Source organism: Cicer arietinum, chromosome 3, assembly GCF_000331145.2.
Source record: "Cicer arietinum cultivar CDC Frontier isolate Library 1 chromosome 3, Cicar.CDCFrontier_v2.0, whole genome shotgun sequence".
Classification (NCBI taxonomy): Eukaryota; Viridiplantae; Streptophyta; class Magnoliopsida; order Fabales; family Fabaceae; genus Cicer; species Cicer arietinum.
In genome coordinates this window covers 61,374,094-61,390,045 of record NC_021162.2, presented here as the reverse complement: position 1 = coordinate 61,390,045, position 15,952 = coordinate 61,374,094, and the positions used below count along the sequence as shown (strand labels likewise).

Below are 15,952 nucleotides of genomic sequence, written 5' to 3'. Positions count from 1 at the left end.
ATTTACTGTCACTATAAATTTATTTACACCGACAATGCAAATCTATTTTCTCAACAAGTTTATATTGTCCATCGACTCAAACATAAAATATAAATAAATTGTGTTCTATGAATTTAAATATGAGTACATTTTAAGTAACTGTTTTATGTTTAATATTACCATTGCAAAAGTATCCTTTAGTTAACGCTTTTTTTTTTTGGACAGTTCAATTAATGATAGTTTTGTAACTATAATTATAATTATTATATTTTTTATTAAGTCAAAAAAATAGATGAAGTTAAGTAACATTATTAAGTAGCGTGCAATTGATTATTTCTACTCATTATGAGTTTAGAGGGAGTACTCCCTCATACCCTATTTACAAACTTTGTTACAAAAATTTCCGTGGATTCACTACTTACATAGTTTTCTATTTTATAATTATGCAAAAGCAAAACCACATCACATCAATTCATACAATTTAGGCAACTAACATATTAGTTCATCTAATCACGGCTTCAATATTCCCTGCTTAATAAATTAGGTTGAGTATATTCCTCGGATATATTTAAACTCAATTTTGTAAAACAACTCAAAATAAAGAATGCAATTAACATGTCAAATTCTTACCGATTGTTGCATCGATTTAAGTAGATTTTGGTTACTGCGAGATTGTAGGTGAATTGTTTAGCTGGTGAACTTTTTTAGTTTTTATTGATATGTTCATTTTCTTTAATTTTTTTTTCATTTTATTTTCAAATTCATTTAAAGAAATATATAAAAATTTTAATATTTTTGTCAATACTTGAGTAAGTTTTTATCAAATAACTTATTTATCATGGCGGTGGTGTAATAACTAAATGAGACTTACAACTTCACCTAAAAAAAATTAGATTTTTATACTTAGAGTGTTAAGTGAAGTGATGATGTTCGGATAATCGTGATTTATTTTTTTCTCACCCGCACTTAACCACTCAAGCACATATAAATCCACATTTGTAAACCCGTATAACATACAACCTACTATAACATGTTCGCGTATTAAATTGGCTCATTCAGATAACTCGAGTTTAGTTAGATCAACTGATTTTACTCATAACTATAATAGAAAATTAAGTTTGAGTAATTTTTCCCTTAATAATCACAATGTAAAGTTTTTGAGTAATTTTTTCCGTAATAATGACAATGTAAAGTTTTTGAGTAATTATACAATCTTAAAATAGATTTCTTAAAAATTTAGTATTGGAGTTGCTCTAAGTAGATATGCAGTAGTATGAAATTTTGGGCTCTAAAACAAGGCCTTCGGAAAATATTTAACATATCGAAGGAAAGCTCAAGAAAATCTTATTGCAAAATGTACACTAAGAGAGAAAAAAAGATTAATACTAGTAATTCCTTGGATCAGACTCCATGTAATAAAGTACAACACTTGCTACCTCGTTTGATTTCATAATAAATAAACACCACATGCAAACTTATTTGACATAATTAAATTCCGTTATTGACCTTGAAAATTCCAAGTTCTAAAATTATTCTTCAAGAATTAAGGACACTCTGAAGGTTAATATGGTAAACTAAACTCAAAATACCCTCTCACTTATTTAACTTCTTTTTCAAGTTTGAACTCAATACCAACCCATCACACTTTTTCTAATCTTTACTTGAATCTTAAGTTACTCTTTCAAGTGATTTTAAACATTGTAAATTGTATCATAAAAAATAGAACATGTCAATTACAACAAGAATATATCATTTTGTTGCAATTTTATTGCTTTTGGGATCATTCAAAGTGTATTCCTTAGAATGTGAAGATGATCGATGCAAAACTGGGTTGTGCAACACCACTGGTGCTTGCATTTGTAAATTCCCTGATCCTAACACCATCTTAGATGGTCATCGAATTTTTCTCGGGTAAACAATACATTAAATCATAATATTATTATTAATTTCTTCCTAGCATTCATATATTTGGTTTCTTGAAGCATTCAATCTAAAATGTGAGTGATACATAGATATTATGCCTAATTTAGACTAGCTTTTAGCTTATTTGAAAGCTTCCAGCAATTATCTCAAATGCAGACTCAAGGGGTATTTCTTGATGATGATGATGAACAAGGGGACAGTGAAAATCACAACATGGTGGTATCTGAAAGGCTTCATGCTGATATTTCACACACACACACACATATATATATATATATATATATATATATATATATATATATATATATATAATTTTTATTCACGTTCACTAAATTCACGTATCTTATTTAAATGTAACTAAAAGAAAAAGAAGATAATTATTTTTTATTTATTTATATATCACATATTTATTTAGTTGGCAGCAACATTTTAGCACAAGTTTTCAGTGTCTCATTAGTACTGGAGTTTATTTTGTACTATTGAGTACTACTTTTTATATGGTTGTGTTTAATAAAATGGTGGCATGCAATCATATAGTTTAGCTATGATAGATTTTAGAGCAGAAAGTGCAGAGTTTAAGGTGCAATCTTTTTCTTTTTTGATCACAACGTACAATCTTTTAAACTAACTAATTATTTCCAAAATTCTATGTATGTAATTCAAATTGATTAATTATTGTATATTAAATCTTAAAATTAAAATTACTTTTATGTGAATGAAAAATAACATTCCAAATATATACATGGATATGGAAATTTCAAAATTTATTCTCCATCAAATTAGTTACATGTAAAATATGAAACAGACAAAATTATTATTATTTTTTTATTGGAACATATAAAATTAGACTAATTTTTGAGATAATTTATTAAATAATTAATGCAGTTTAAATATAGTTAATTGTGTTCAGTAGATAACTAATAAATATATTTGATATCAAAATTCTTTAACCATCAAAATAATTTCATTAATAATAAATTTAAACGTAATTAATCATAATTTTAAAGTGTTTAAATTTATATGTGGTTGAATATCTAAAATTATGATAAACCGTGTTCAAATTTATGATTAACGTAATTATGTTGATGATTAATAATTTTTGACACATGATATATCTATTAATCCTCGATTAGACATAATTAACTATTTATGTACAAAAATAACATAATTTTATTTAATTTGTGTGAAATAAACAATTGTGACAATTATTGTGGAATAAAAGGAGTATTAAATTATAAAATATCTTTTATAATTTAAAACATTTTTGTTAACTTTTTAAATTTGATTTGTGTTAATAAATTATTAAAAAACTTATATGCTACACTCAATATACCTAAATAGGAATAATATGATAGATAATCAAGAAAGTCATTATCACCTTATGACAATCAAACAAGGAAGCACACAAAGATGGAATGATCCCAACATCTCCACAAGTATTCTAAAGTAACAAATAATTTTTTAACAAAAGATGTAACACAGATATTCTTTTTCAATAATAAAGTAACACATATACTATCATTAATTACTTTACATAATGTCTTTTATTGTTTGTCCATTTTTTAATGCACAATCTACTTTTAACAATCTTTAAATAAAATTATGAATGAAAAAAAATCATAATTTTACTAAATTACTCTTAAAGATTAACGTATTTATTTTGAATTCATGTGATCAATAAATTTTGGTTAAAAATGAAATAATTAAAATTACTCGAATTAGAATTTTAACAAAAATAATTATTTATTTGATTTTACTTACTTATCTTTCAAATTCCAAATTATCAATACTAATTTCTCTTAAAAATCATAAAACTAAGACACAAACTAAACTAAAAATAAAACATATTAATAAATTAAAAGTGATACATATAATATATAATAATGATTATAGAATATAATTTAAAAAAGTAATTAGTAAATAAAAGATGAATGGTAGAATAAAATATTGAATATAAAAATTGTTCCAAGTGTTTACTACATCAGATAAAGTCAACACAAAATGAGTCAACACTCAGCAGAAACATAGATTTGGTGGGTTTTGTTAAATAGTATTTATAATGACTCAAATAAATATTCCTCACATTCTCAGTGATAAATACATTAATTAAATAATCTAAGTAATAACCAGCATCTGCGTTTCCATCATCGCTATGATCTGAGTGAGAAGTGTTTAGTAAAAAACATGTCTTTTTTCAATTTGATTCTCACTCTCCTGCTTCTCTTTTCTTCTTCCTTTTTTCTATTCACTGCAAATGGCGAATCCAGTAGTAAAGTTCAAACCTTTATTGTTTCAAGCTTCAGCTACCCTGAAACTACGCTCAGACCCTTTGATTTGCGCTATATCAGAGGTTTCTTACTCAATTACCACTCACCCTTTTCTTTTTACTCATTATATTGTTTATGTTAGTGTTAATTTTAGTGGGTTGTTGACTCTATGAGGATTACAAAATTGGTCTGTGTATATTGTTGACTCTACAGTATAATGCTGTTATTGTTATCGTTGTGATTATTATTTGAAATGATGAACTTTATTTTGTGACATTAGGAGTTCTGTGTTTTTTGTTAATTATTTATTCTGATAGAAATTTCAGAGATGGATAAATAGGTTATGTGCCAATAGTTATCACTGAAGCCTTGTAATCATAACATAGTCATAGGATGCAATCTTATTTGATTGGTTTTTGTTATTTGTTCTCTTATTTTTCATGTGTTAATTTCTTACATTTAACTAATATATGATTAGAATCCTTATATAAACAAGAAAGGGATAATAATCAGCTTTGTGTACAAAAAATCAGATGGAAACAATCTTACTTGTCTCTTAATATTTCTATTGCTTCAGTTGACTTGCCGCCATGGTTTTCTGCGATGTCTATAGCACTCAACTCAGATGTAGATCTTGTAAGTATATACCAATCTTCTTTGTAGATATTGTTGATGGTTGTTGCCTTGGATTTAATATATCATGTTCTTCTATTTGATATCTATTGCTTTTAAATGCTTCATACTTCATACGCTATAAATGCAAATGATATAGTTCTCTACTTCTCAGAGAAAAAAATGTTTACCCGTCCTTTTAAATTTTTTTTCCTTTATGTAACAAGTAAAATTGTCACTACTGATTGACAATTGTGCTACATTAAAATTCCATGATGTATGATATTATCTTTCTGTTCTTTATTTTCAATTTTTGTTCATACTTCATATATACGTTGTTTTCAGGATGTCTCTAGAATTGAAAGGGTTCCAATGAGCACACTGCCAATAATATGCTTTAGAGATGGAAGTCCTCCACTGCCAGACGCCTTAAACACATCTTTGAAAGATTCGGCCATCTTAGGTAGGAGACTAAGGAAGCACATACGCTATAAAATAGTAGCCACGTCATTGTATACCTGTGTCGGACATGTATTTTTTATGTTGGATACTATGCGAACAGCTATAGTCATACTTTATAATATTTTATAACTGTTTTCTTTTATTTTTTTGAATATTGATGCCAATACCACAATAATTGGACAAATAGTAGAATATTATCTGTCTCCCTTCTCGAAAAGAAAGAAGAGACGAGATTTGTTTCCTAACTTTTTGTTTTCAGTTTCCTATAATGGTTGCTTTATGTTCCCCATTTTCTTCAGGGATAAATGTTTTAGATGTGGAGCAATGCTTTCCTATGCAGAAAAATATCACAATGAAACTGACAAATAATCAGGTATTGTTTTAGGTCTTTTGTTTCACTTGAATCATTATTTTTCATTTGTTTGTATTGGTATCGTTTCATCTAGCTCGATGTCTCCTTGTGCTTATAATGACATAACCGCCCTAAAAGCTTAAGCTGTTAGGTCACATGATTAGTTTTATATATCTAACACCTATGTTGCTTGGGGAACGGCTAGATACAAGTGATTTTTCTTTTGTTCTTTCGTAATTTATTAGACGGCAAACATAACAAATTATAGTTCAGATATCTCCAGGTGTTTGGTACATTGGTCTTTTCAATGGCATTGGACCTAGAAGGACCCAATCAAAGATGGTAAGTTTTATTATGTAAATATTATATTGACCCAAATGAATTCCGAATTTTCTCCATCACTTATTATAACAATTTATTATCCTGTGTTCTGTCTTTTAATGCATTCCTATGCTAGAACCGCAGCTTTTATGTTGGTGAAGTTACTATCTATTTCGCATCACTGTGCATAATTAAATATAGAAATTGTTGAGTATATCAAGTTAACACATCATTTCTACATACTAACCCACTTTCATTTAAAGCTAGTAGAATTAGTTGAATTTTGAAGACTTAGAAAGTTGATTAATTGCCAAAAGAGTAGACTGCTATTTCTTGAAATGGTATGTAGTTTATAAGTAATAGTATTTCAACTTTCGCAGATTACCCGAGGTCCAGCATACTCCTTCGTTGCCAATATAACTGTGGAAGCATGCACAAACTCGATGATGAGTGGAAATTTCTGTAACAGTCCAATTTATCCATTTTCATGCACAACATCTGATGTCAATAATAATGCTTTGGAAGCTACGGCGAACAAGCCAATGTTGGAAAATTCAGTGACCTGCAAAAGTATTATGGAAACTTTCTGTGCTCACGAAGGTGTATCGAACTTCTTCACATTGGATATAATAAACGTGGCAGAAGAATTTACCGTTATGGCAAGTGATGTCAAATTCAACGTTACACCTTCAAACAAAATGTCTGGTGCAAATGATGTTAGTTTAATGTGTTTTGTTCGCCACAGTACAGTGCCTTCAGTGACTTCATATGATTACTCTAGTGATTTAAATAAAGGGCCGCTGGTTATTCGTTCACCATTAATTGGTCGTTGGTACATTACTATCGTACCGATCAATCTTAAAAAGATGCAGGATAGCAATGTAAGGGTTTGCTATTCAGTGGAATCTCACGTGCTTCAATGCCCAATTGGAAAGGCTGGACCAAATTGTACTATGGATATCTACATGCTTCAGGTAGTATTCTTTGAAAAAGAAATTCTGCCTATATTTTCTTTTTGTTTTATCATCTTAAGAACTTTATAACATTATTATGCTAACGAGTTCTTCAATTATGAGTGTGATAATCCTTGATGCTAGAACGATATTTACAAATCTGAATAAATTATTGACAAGATGAGAATGGTTTTAGACATTTGTACGGAGAGGTCCAAATCCCTTTGAATCATATTATTTACCGGTTGGTGCTGAAGCATCTCACAATCCTGCGAATTTCCCTCTTGAACCACTTCTGAGTAACACGTCGTACAACGGAGAAACTGGTAACATTTGGACTTACTTACTTTTGGACATTCCTCGAGGTGCAGCCGGAGGAAATATTCATGTACAGCTATCCTCAGATGTGAAGATCAATTATGAAGTTTACGCTAGATTTGGTGGATTACCATCTCTCAGGAGTTGGGACTATTATTATGCTAACAAGACAAGTAGAAGCGATCCATCTATGTTTTTCATAGTATATGATTCAAGTGATTACAAGATCAATTTCTATATTATGTATGCTAGAGAAGGAACTTGGGCTTTTGGTCTTAGACATCTTAATACCAGCAGCGATCCTTCTAAAGCGCCAACTATCATGTCTCTTTCGCTTGAACGATGTCCAAAACGCTGTTCCTCTCACGGGGACTGTAAATTTTCTTTTGATGCAAGTGGCTTGACATCATACAGGTTTTTCTTTAAACCCTTTGCTTAATCTTAATTTATCAATTATGTTTACATTCCATTGGAATTATGTTTTCCATTTGTTCCTCAATGTATTAAGGAATTCACCATTTTAAATGTTTACTTTGTTGTCTTCAGCTTCTGCTCTTGTGATCGAAACCATGGAGGCTTTGACTGTAGCGTTGAAATTGTAACACATCAAGGTGCTTGTTCATTTTTTGAGATTGATGAAGTTGGTGCTTTTATTGCATTGTAGTGTTTAATAGTAACTTATATAAAGCATCAATTTTATTATTCTTGTATTTTTTACACCTTTTATTGTTCTTGTTGTGTAACTTATTTATTAGGCAAAGTTGTGCAGGGCACATACGGCAATCATTGTTTCTCATTATATCCAATGCTGCAGCCATACTTCCTGCGTATTGGGCTCTTCGCCAAAAGGTGGTTCTTTCTCTTTACTTTTGTTACTTTTGGTAACTCTTATTATCTCATTATAGTTTTTTCTACAAATTTCATAATATCCTTTATTGTGCAGGCATTAGCAGAATGGGTTTTGTTCACATCCAGTGGAATCGCTAGTGGAATATATCACACTTGCGACGTTGGTGCCTGGTGTGCATTGAACTATAGTGTCTTACAGGTTTGAGCTCTTTCTGAAAATATATTAAAAGAAAAGATTTTGGAACTAAATGTTATATAATTGGTGTAGCTAATACAAGTTTCAATAATAATTTGTAATGGAATTTCTGTTCTTAGAAGCTTGGATTATGCTGTGAAAGCACAATCCTTGAGCATCGATAATAGGTAGAATGTATACGTGCTTAGATGGGAGGCTAAAATCTGACATCATTAAGGATAATGTGATTTAACACACAACATAATACAAAATAGTTTTACTTTTGCTTTTGATAATTTACAATGGCTATGTATAAATTATTTCAGTTCATGGACTTCTGGCTCTCTTTCATGGCTGGGATTAGCACTTTTCTTTATCTTGCTACCATTGATGAAGTATTGAAGAGGGCGATCCACACAGCTGTTGCTATCCTTACTGCTCTAATGGCTATAACAGATGCAACCAGGTATATTAAATAATAGACTGAATATTCACACACGAGTATGCATTCGCGCGTATACTCGCACACCATGAAAAAATGTTCTAGTCGTTTTTCATATTTATTGACGGTGAATTATGCAGGTCTTCCAATGTTGTTCTGGTGATAGTGATTGGTGCTCTTGGTCTCCTTATTGGATGGGTTGTAGAGTTGTCAACGAAGTATAGGTCACTTTCCTTTTCAGTTAGATTCTCACTTGATTTCTCACACAGGTAAGTTCTTTGTACATGAATAGTAAATTTGTGTTGAATACATTTTTTTTTATATTTGTTCACATACAGCATGGTAGCAATCTATTGGACTATATTTTATTTTCATATTTTGTATTCTACATGCATTCACTGCTTATTCATGTTTGGAAATTGTTGTTGTAAAATATGTGATTTATGTGTTTCTTGTGTGTCTCAAACAAGATCATACATCTTCTATTTATAATGAGGTTACAATAATTACATTCAAATACTAGAAACTTGTATTTGACTAGGAGTTCTACCAATGAACCTAGGAAGTTGTACAATCAAAGAATATTAAATCATACTTTGAATTCTAACACTCCTCTTCAAGCTGGAGTATACATATCATATGCATCAAGCTTGTTACATATAGAATCAAATTGAGGACTCCTAAGTGACTTAGTGAATATGTCAACCAATTGATCATTTGAGCCAACAAAATTAATTGTGATTTCTCCGGAAAGAACTTTGTCTCTTACAAAATGATAGTCGATCTCTATGTGCTTTGTTCTCTCACGGAAGGCCGGATTGGAAGCAAGATGAAGTGCAGCTTGGTTACCAAAAATTAGTTTCATTACGTTGACATCTCCTAACTTTAGTTGCTTGAGTAACTGTTTTAACCATGTAAGTTCACAAGTCGTTGCAGCCATAGCACGATATTCTGCTTCTGCACTCGATCTTGCGACTACGTTTTGCTTCTTGCTCTGCCACGATATCAAATTACCTCCAACAAGGACACAATACCTAGAAGTGGATCTTCTATCTGATGGTGACCCTGTTCAATCAGCATCAAAGTAGCCAACAACTTCGGTGTTACCCTTGTCTTCATAAAATAATCCTTTGCCTAGTGCATCAAGTTCGACCCCGGTTGCAATATTTGCATCGAGTTCGACCCCGATTATGTCCACGTCCTCCTCCTCTACCACCTCGTTGGTAAGAGTTAGAGACGAGTGCAGTAGATTCAATTGGCATATTGAGAGAAGCAAGGGCTGGAGTAGGAGCTGAAGGGTCCAAAAGACGCAAGAGTTGTTCGCAAACAGAGAATTTGGTTGCGAACTGAGTCAAGATCTGGTGTAAGACCCGCAAGGGCCAGAACCATAAAGAATTCTCCACATTGTTCAACATGTGTTTCAACACTGTCAGTAAAGGGGCATAAGTGCATCAATGTCAGCAATCAAACTATCAAGCTTACCTATGTAGCTTTGCATATCCATTTCTTGTTTCTTCATGAAAATAAGATTAAAGACTATGGTGTATAAATGATTAACGTCATTGGAGTATGTCTTCTTTGCCTTTGCCCAAACATCATAACATGTTTTAAACGAGGGAAATTGAGATTGAAGTTTGATATCGATTGAAAACCGAAGAACACTGGATAGAGAGACATCAATCTGTTTCCAATTGTCTTGATCCTTGGCAACGACATCCTTGGACTGTTTGAGCAAATGGTCTTTACGACCTTGTCCTTGAAACCAAAGTTCAACAGCAGCTGCCCATCCTGCTAAATGGCAGCACCGACCAATTTTTCGCAAGAGATCAGAGGAAGCATAGTGAAACTGAAAACGGAAGAGGAGGCAGCAGCAGATCCGCCGGACATGACGATCAACGTTAGGGGAAAGAGAAGAATGGTTGCTGAAAAATCACCGAAAATTGAAAAAGGACCTCGGAATGTGCCGTAAGGTCCTAAGCGAAGGCTGGCGTTGAAAAGTTGGTGGCCAGAGGTGTCACACGGGGTTGGTGGAGGCGTGTGGGTCTCACGCCCAAATAAGGAGGTGGCGCGTCCGTATGAGTTTGGCAGCGCAAAAAATGTCACGGTGCTCGCCGTAGGATTGCGCGGTGGTCTGTGGTGGTGGGTGGCACAGCTGGAACACAGAATTTTGAAGAGGAAAAAAAAAAAAAAAAAAGGAAAGAAGAGAGAAAAAATGGGGAAAAGAAAAAAAAAAAAAAAAATGAAATGAAGAGAGAGATTGTATGGAGGGACACTTGTATTTGTGTTTAAAGGGGGGTGGGGGGCGCAGCTTGAAAAAAAAATTTTTAAGAAAAAAAAAAAAAAAAAAAAAGGAAAGGAAGGGTTGTGGCACAGCTGGAAAAATAAGGGCAGCCCTAATATGAACCACTATTGATAGCATGTTATACTACCATTGTTATCATCACTATTAACACCTCCAAAAGATGATGATGATGAATTAGAAGAAACATGCATATTGTTCTGAATTACCATTCAAAGTTTCCATCTTTAGCACACATTAAACAACATAAAACCTAGTTTTCACTATACCTCTTTTTTGTTTGATCTTTTGTCTTTCTCAACTATTTTCTATTTTTGGGGTTAATTAAAAATATTATAATAAAAAAACTACTTTTTTGGGGTTTTTTATCCTACCCTGAAAAGGGGTACAAATAGAAGGAAAATAGAATAAAGAAAAAGAAGGGGATATATTAGCTGTATAACTTACATGGATTAATGAAAAAAGGAAAAGACTTTGGGATTTGGGAAGAATGGAAGTGAGAAATGGATGAAGAGAGTTTGAAGTTAATCGGTAATGGTGGAAGAAGATGATAATAGGAGAAAAGTCCGAGTCAGGAAGCTGAAATGAAACCTCCGTTTGATTTTTGTTTGAGCGTGTGCAATGTTAGTTGGCGACGAAAAAAGCACCTAGCCACGATTTAGGTTTTGATTTTGTGACCCGTCTTTGTGCTTCACTACCGCTGCCGGCGGCGGCAAATGTCGCCGGCAGCACCACCTTTTTCAGTCTTTCAATTTTTTGGCTTCATACAATCATCTGTCGCCATCAACTCCGGCTGCCTCTCTAGCAACCAGCCACAACGCTACAGTTGCCTCAAAAACACTGCCTTCACTGTGTATTTCCAGTGATTTTTTTTTCTTTCAAACACAGTTGTGCTTTACACCGGTTGTCACTTCTTTGTTCTTTTTCTTGCTCTGATACCATGTAAAATATGTGATTTATATGTTTCTTGTGTGTCTCAAACAAGATCAGGCATCTTCTATTTATAACGAGGTTACAATAATTACATTCGAATCCTAGGAATTTGTATTTGACTAGGAGTTCTACCAATGAACCTAGGAAGTTATCCAGTCAAAGAATATTAAATAATACTTTGAATTCTAACAGTTGTCAATCAACCTGTACCCCCTCCGACCCACATAAGTTTTGTGGCTGATCATGGTGTTGTCTTACTCTATCCTTATGCTACCGGATGGATCTCACTCTATCCATTACTACCTTCAATCTCATTTGGGTTAATCTTGTTACGTGCCATAAAGCATTGACACAAACACAAACACAAATATGACATTGACAACAATAATCATTTGAGAAAATGAGTTAATTGGCTACAATCACATGTTTTGTGCTTAACAGTTACATATGTTGAACACCGGATACGCCTTCAATAAAAAGTGTCGGTGTTATAGAGATTAGGTGTCTTCAAGTCTAATTGTCAAATGCTGAATTTGTGGCCTGATCGCAGTTTTGTGCTTATTTGTTAAACAAAAATGTTCTTGAAGATGGACTTGTGTATATCGCTGAAGGGGTTGTTCCTTAATGTAACTTATTAGCATGAATTTTACCTGCAGCTTGCAAGTGATAAAGCGTTGGCTATGTAATCTTATTGCGACACTTCTAAGACGGTACTACTGGCCTTTTGCCTTAGCTGGTTTTTCTGCACTGGCAATGGCAATATTATGCTGGACACTTGAAACCAGTGAAACTTACTGGTTTTGGCATAGGTATTTCAATATTGCTATTATTATTTTCCTCAATCTTTTTACCTTCTCTATCTCTTATGTTTGCTTTCTTTTGAAATGTTTTTTCACAGCTTTTGGCACATTACAATATACACATCTTCTTTTTTCTTCATTTGTTCAAAAGCAAATAATATTTTGGATAGTGAGAATCAGCTACCTGCAAATGGAAACTATGAACTGACCCATCAAGATTCACTTCCAAGAGGTGGTTAGAAAATGGAATAACTTATATAGAATAGGTTGGTGTAAAAAGGGAGAAGGGTCGTTTTTTAAATTGTGGTTAAGGCGAGTTCGTGTAAAGGTGGTACAAAAATGTGCGACTGCCGGTATTATTAGTCTCAACGGTACATATAGTTTCAAAATATCTATGGAGTACCTTTGAGACAAACGAACTTTTGGACCCGAAACAAACATTCACAATGGAAATTCGAACATCCTGGCTACTTGGATCAGAAGTCACCCTAGGAGTCAATTTTGAGACCAATAACAGTGATCAAGCAAAACAGTCTCATGTAAATTATTTTTATGCTATTATTATTCTTTATAGAATATTTTACTCACAAGTGTTTCCAGAATAAAGAATAAAAGTAGGGATACATAATTTTTGGTCATGGGATAAAGAGGCTTGTCTCATGTAATTATAGTTTAGAAGAAGACTTGCCTTTGAACTGTATCATAATATTACAGAGACATTTGTGATAAATGCTGCTCTCCATAATGGATCTTATCTACTTCAGCAGCTTCTTTATAAACTTACTTATGATGGCTATTTTATATAGTAACAATATTAACAATGAAGGAGTTTATTATGTCTAGTCTGTTGTTTTGTCTTAATTCTCTAGTTTTCAAGGGAAAAATTGGTAATTTGGAATTTGGCCGAAGAGATTAGTAAAGTGTGACCATTAATTGTCCCAATTAGGATTCAAACTATGTTTAGAGTGTTTGATCGGAGGTATTTTGTCCGCATTGCAATTTCGAGTTTGTGTGAGATCTTATTTTAGCACATAGGAGCAAATAATATATATATATTGGTGATGATTTACTGACTGTTAAGTTAACTATGTGATGATAAATTTAACTATGGATTTGTTTAAATTATATTAGAAACAAGAGGACTTCTAGTTGATAATTTGTGCTGAGTAGGTCATCTGATTTTTCTGTTGATATTATCTTTCTAATATTTTGTCTTAATTGCTTTATTTAAATATATTATCATTGTTGTCGACATAAGGTTACGTTGACCCCACTTTTTGAAATACACCTTAAACAAATAAAAAGTAGCTGAGAAATTATTTGACTTTGAATTTATTTATAAATTTTTTCACACTTCCAATAGTGTAATGGTACAACTTGAGATATAAGAGAAAGATTAAGCGACAAGAAAGAAAAATAATGCTTTCATAAAAAATAAAAATAAAAAACATGATGATAAGAAAAATAGTGAAATGTAACATAAATGCAGAAAACAATAGTTTTGGAAAATCATTTTTTTGACAATGGCAAAGCAAAATTGAAATTCACTAATACTATATCATAAATAACAAAGGTTTTTCTCTTCTTCTACATCTATTAAAAAGTTAATTTATGGTAATTTTTTGAAATACCTCTGCAAGTTATGTTATTCTCTTATTTTATTTATATAAGTGATTTTCTACGTAGTTTTAGTTTTATTCTTCGTATTTTATCTTTGATTTTGTCGTCTAATTGCGGCGTTTGGTTTGTTTGTCATTATGATGTGGCGTTGTTTGTTTTCCGTTTAAGTGTGGTGTTCTCAAATACAACAGACTCGTTTAGTCGATATCATATTTTAAATAAGAGGTTATGTAGGCTATTACCAAATTCAACACTCTCTCGTCAATACATAGTTGTATTTGTTATGTCAAAGACCACCTATAGTCAATATGAACAAACACCACAAAATATTTTTTTTTTAAAGATGAATGTTGAAAAATATTCTTGCAATTAACGAGGATTTTATAGATAAATGTTGAAAATATTATATTGACAATGGAATAATTCATTTTGTTGAAGATATTGCATCAAAAAAGTTTATTAAAAAGTATGTTCTTTAAAATATTGTTCTGGATAACGTTGAAACTGAAAGTACAAACAAATATATTTAGGGTAACAATATTTATCGTGTTGTTACCTCCCCCTTTTGTGATCATATCTCCAACGTTGAACTAGATGGTACAATTGTTGTTCAAGAATCTACTTTATATTAGGGGAAAAATTGTTAAAAATTGTGAAGAAACTTTTGACTCGAATTTAATTGATTTAGAGGAATGAAAAATCATTTGAGAGACATCTTAAGAATCTGAGTTCCATGCTATACGAAGTCCTAAAGATGTAATTAATGAGATTTTGGATTCCAACTTATCTAATGCAGTTGCCACATAACATCTACAAAAGGATCATCAATATCTAGATATGTGTATAGTTAGTTCTTGAAGTGATGAAATGTTAAAGTAGAACAATGTTCAAAACCATCAAATTTCTTATGTTTCAGAAGTTAATTTACATTCAAAGACTATGATATCGAGTAGGACTTATCCAAAATTATTGTTACTAACGATAATTTACATCTCATGGTTTGAAGATATTGAAGGGTTTAAGACTGTTTAAGGATAGAGATCCTAGCAAAGCACACTAGTCTTCTATCTGTGAAGTTGTGGAAGTGATTTCTAAGACAAGAAAAAAAAAATAAAACTATAATATATAATTTCCTCATAAGAAGCAGAGAACTATATGATTTTAGAGTTTTTTTTAACACTTTTTATCGTTATATTTATGTCCCCCATTGTTTTCTTTTTCATTTTAATAATTTTTTAACTTAAAAAAACGAGAATTTCATTTATATGTGGTGGTAAACATATTTTTAGCCCCTTTAAAGTACCTTAAAACTTTCAAGGGGTTAATATGTGTACCGAGAGTACTTTAGTTTTTTTTTTTTTTTTTTAAAATATTTTAATATTTTTTAATGAATTTAATTTTCATATACCGACAATATAAATTCTTTTATACAATCAATATATTATGACTAATTATGTGAATGATTAATTATTATGATAAATTAACGGTGTAAAAACTCAATCTAAATTAAATTCTTAATTAATAAGATAAGATCATTTTATTAAAAAATAAGTGTATTTTTATTTTATCTTTTTATAAGCATAAGTGTCATTTTATCTTTTAATATGTCTTTTATAGTATAATGGTATCAAACAGAAGAATTTGATT

The 15,952-nt window shown here is 31.4% G+C and overlaps 1 protein-coding gene across 3 annotated transcripts; it reads left to right on the top strand.

Annotated features, from left to right (window-relative positions):
* Positions 1-3,980: 3,980 nt before the first annotated feature.
* On the top strand, positions 3,981-13,527 carry LOC101514866 (uncharacterized). 3 transcript variants are annotated; one of them, XM_004492713.4, is made up of 14 exons: positions 3,981-4,252; positions 4,747-4,805; positions 5,127-5,244; positions 5,543-5,616; positions 5,869-5,937; positions 6,297-6,890; positions 7,066-7,601; positions 7,734-7,798; positions 7,957-8,036; positions 8,131-8,235; positions 8,538-8,677; positions 8,794-8,922; positions 12,542-12,694; positions 12,784-13,527. In XM_004492713.4, exons 1-14 carry the CDS (start codon positions 4,087-4,089, stop codon positions 12,923-12,925), a joined length of 2,430 nt encoding a protein of 809 aa, XP_004492770.1. In that variant the 5' UTR covers positions 3,981-4,086; the 3' UTR covers positions 12,926-13,527. The 3 variants fall into 3 exon arrangements, with proteins under 3 accessions (XP_004492770.1, XP_004492771.1, XP_012569145.1); XM_004492714.4 differs by lacking the exon at positions 5,869-5,937; XM_012713691.3 differs by lacking the exons at positions 3,981-4,252; positions 4,747-4,805; positions 5,127-5,244 and having other exon boundaries at positions 5,541-5,616; positions 5,879-5,937.
* The last annotated feature ends 2,425 nt before the right edge of the window (positions 13,528-15,952 follow it).

Bases quoted from the DNA above. Each gene is read 5' to 3' on its own strand.
- LOC101514866 (XM_004492713.4), top strand. From the start codon at position 4,087: ATGTCTTTTTTCAATTTGATTCTCACTCTCCTGCTTCTCTTTTCTTCT. The intron at 5,938-6,296 runs GTAAGTTTTATT...CAACTTTCGCAG, and splicing joins GAAGGACCCAATCAAAGATG to ATTACCCGAGGTCCAGCATA. The intron at 12,695-12,783 runs GTATTTCAATAT...GTTTTTTCACAG, and splicing joins ACTTACTGGTTTTGGCATAG to CTTTTGGCACATTACAATAT.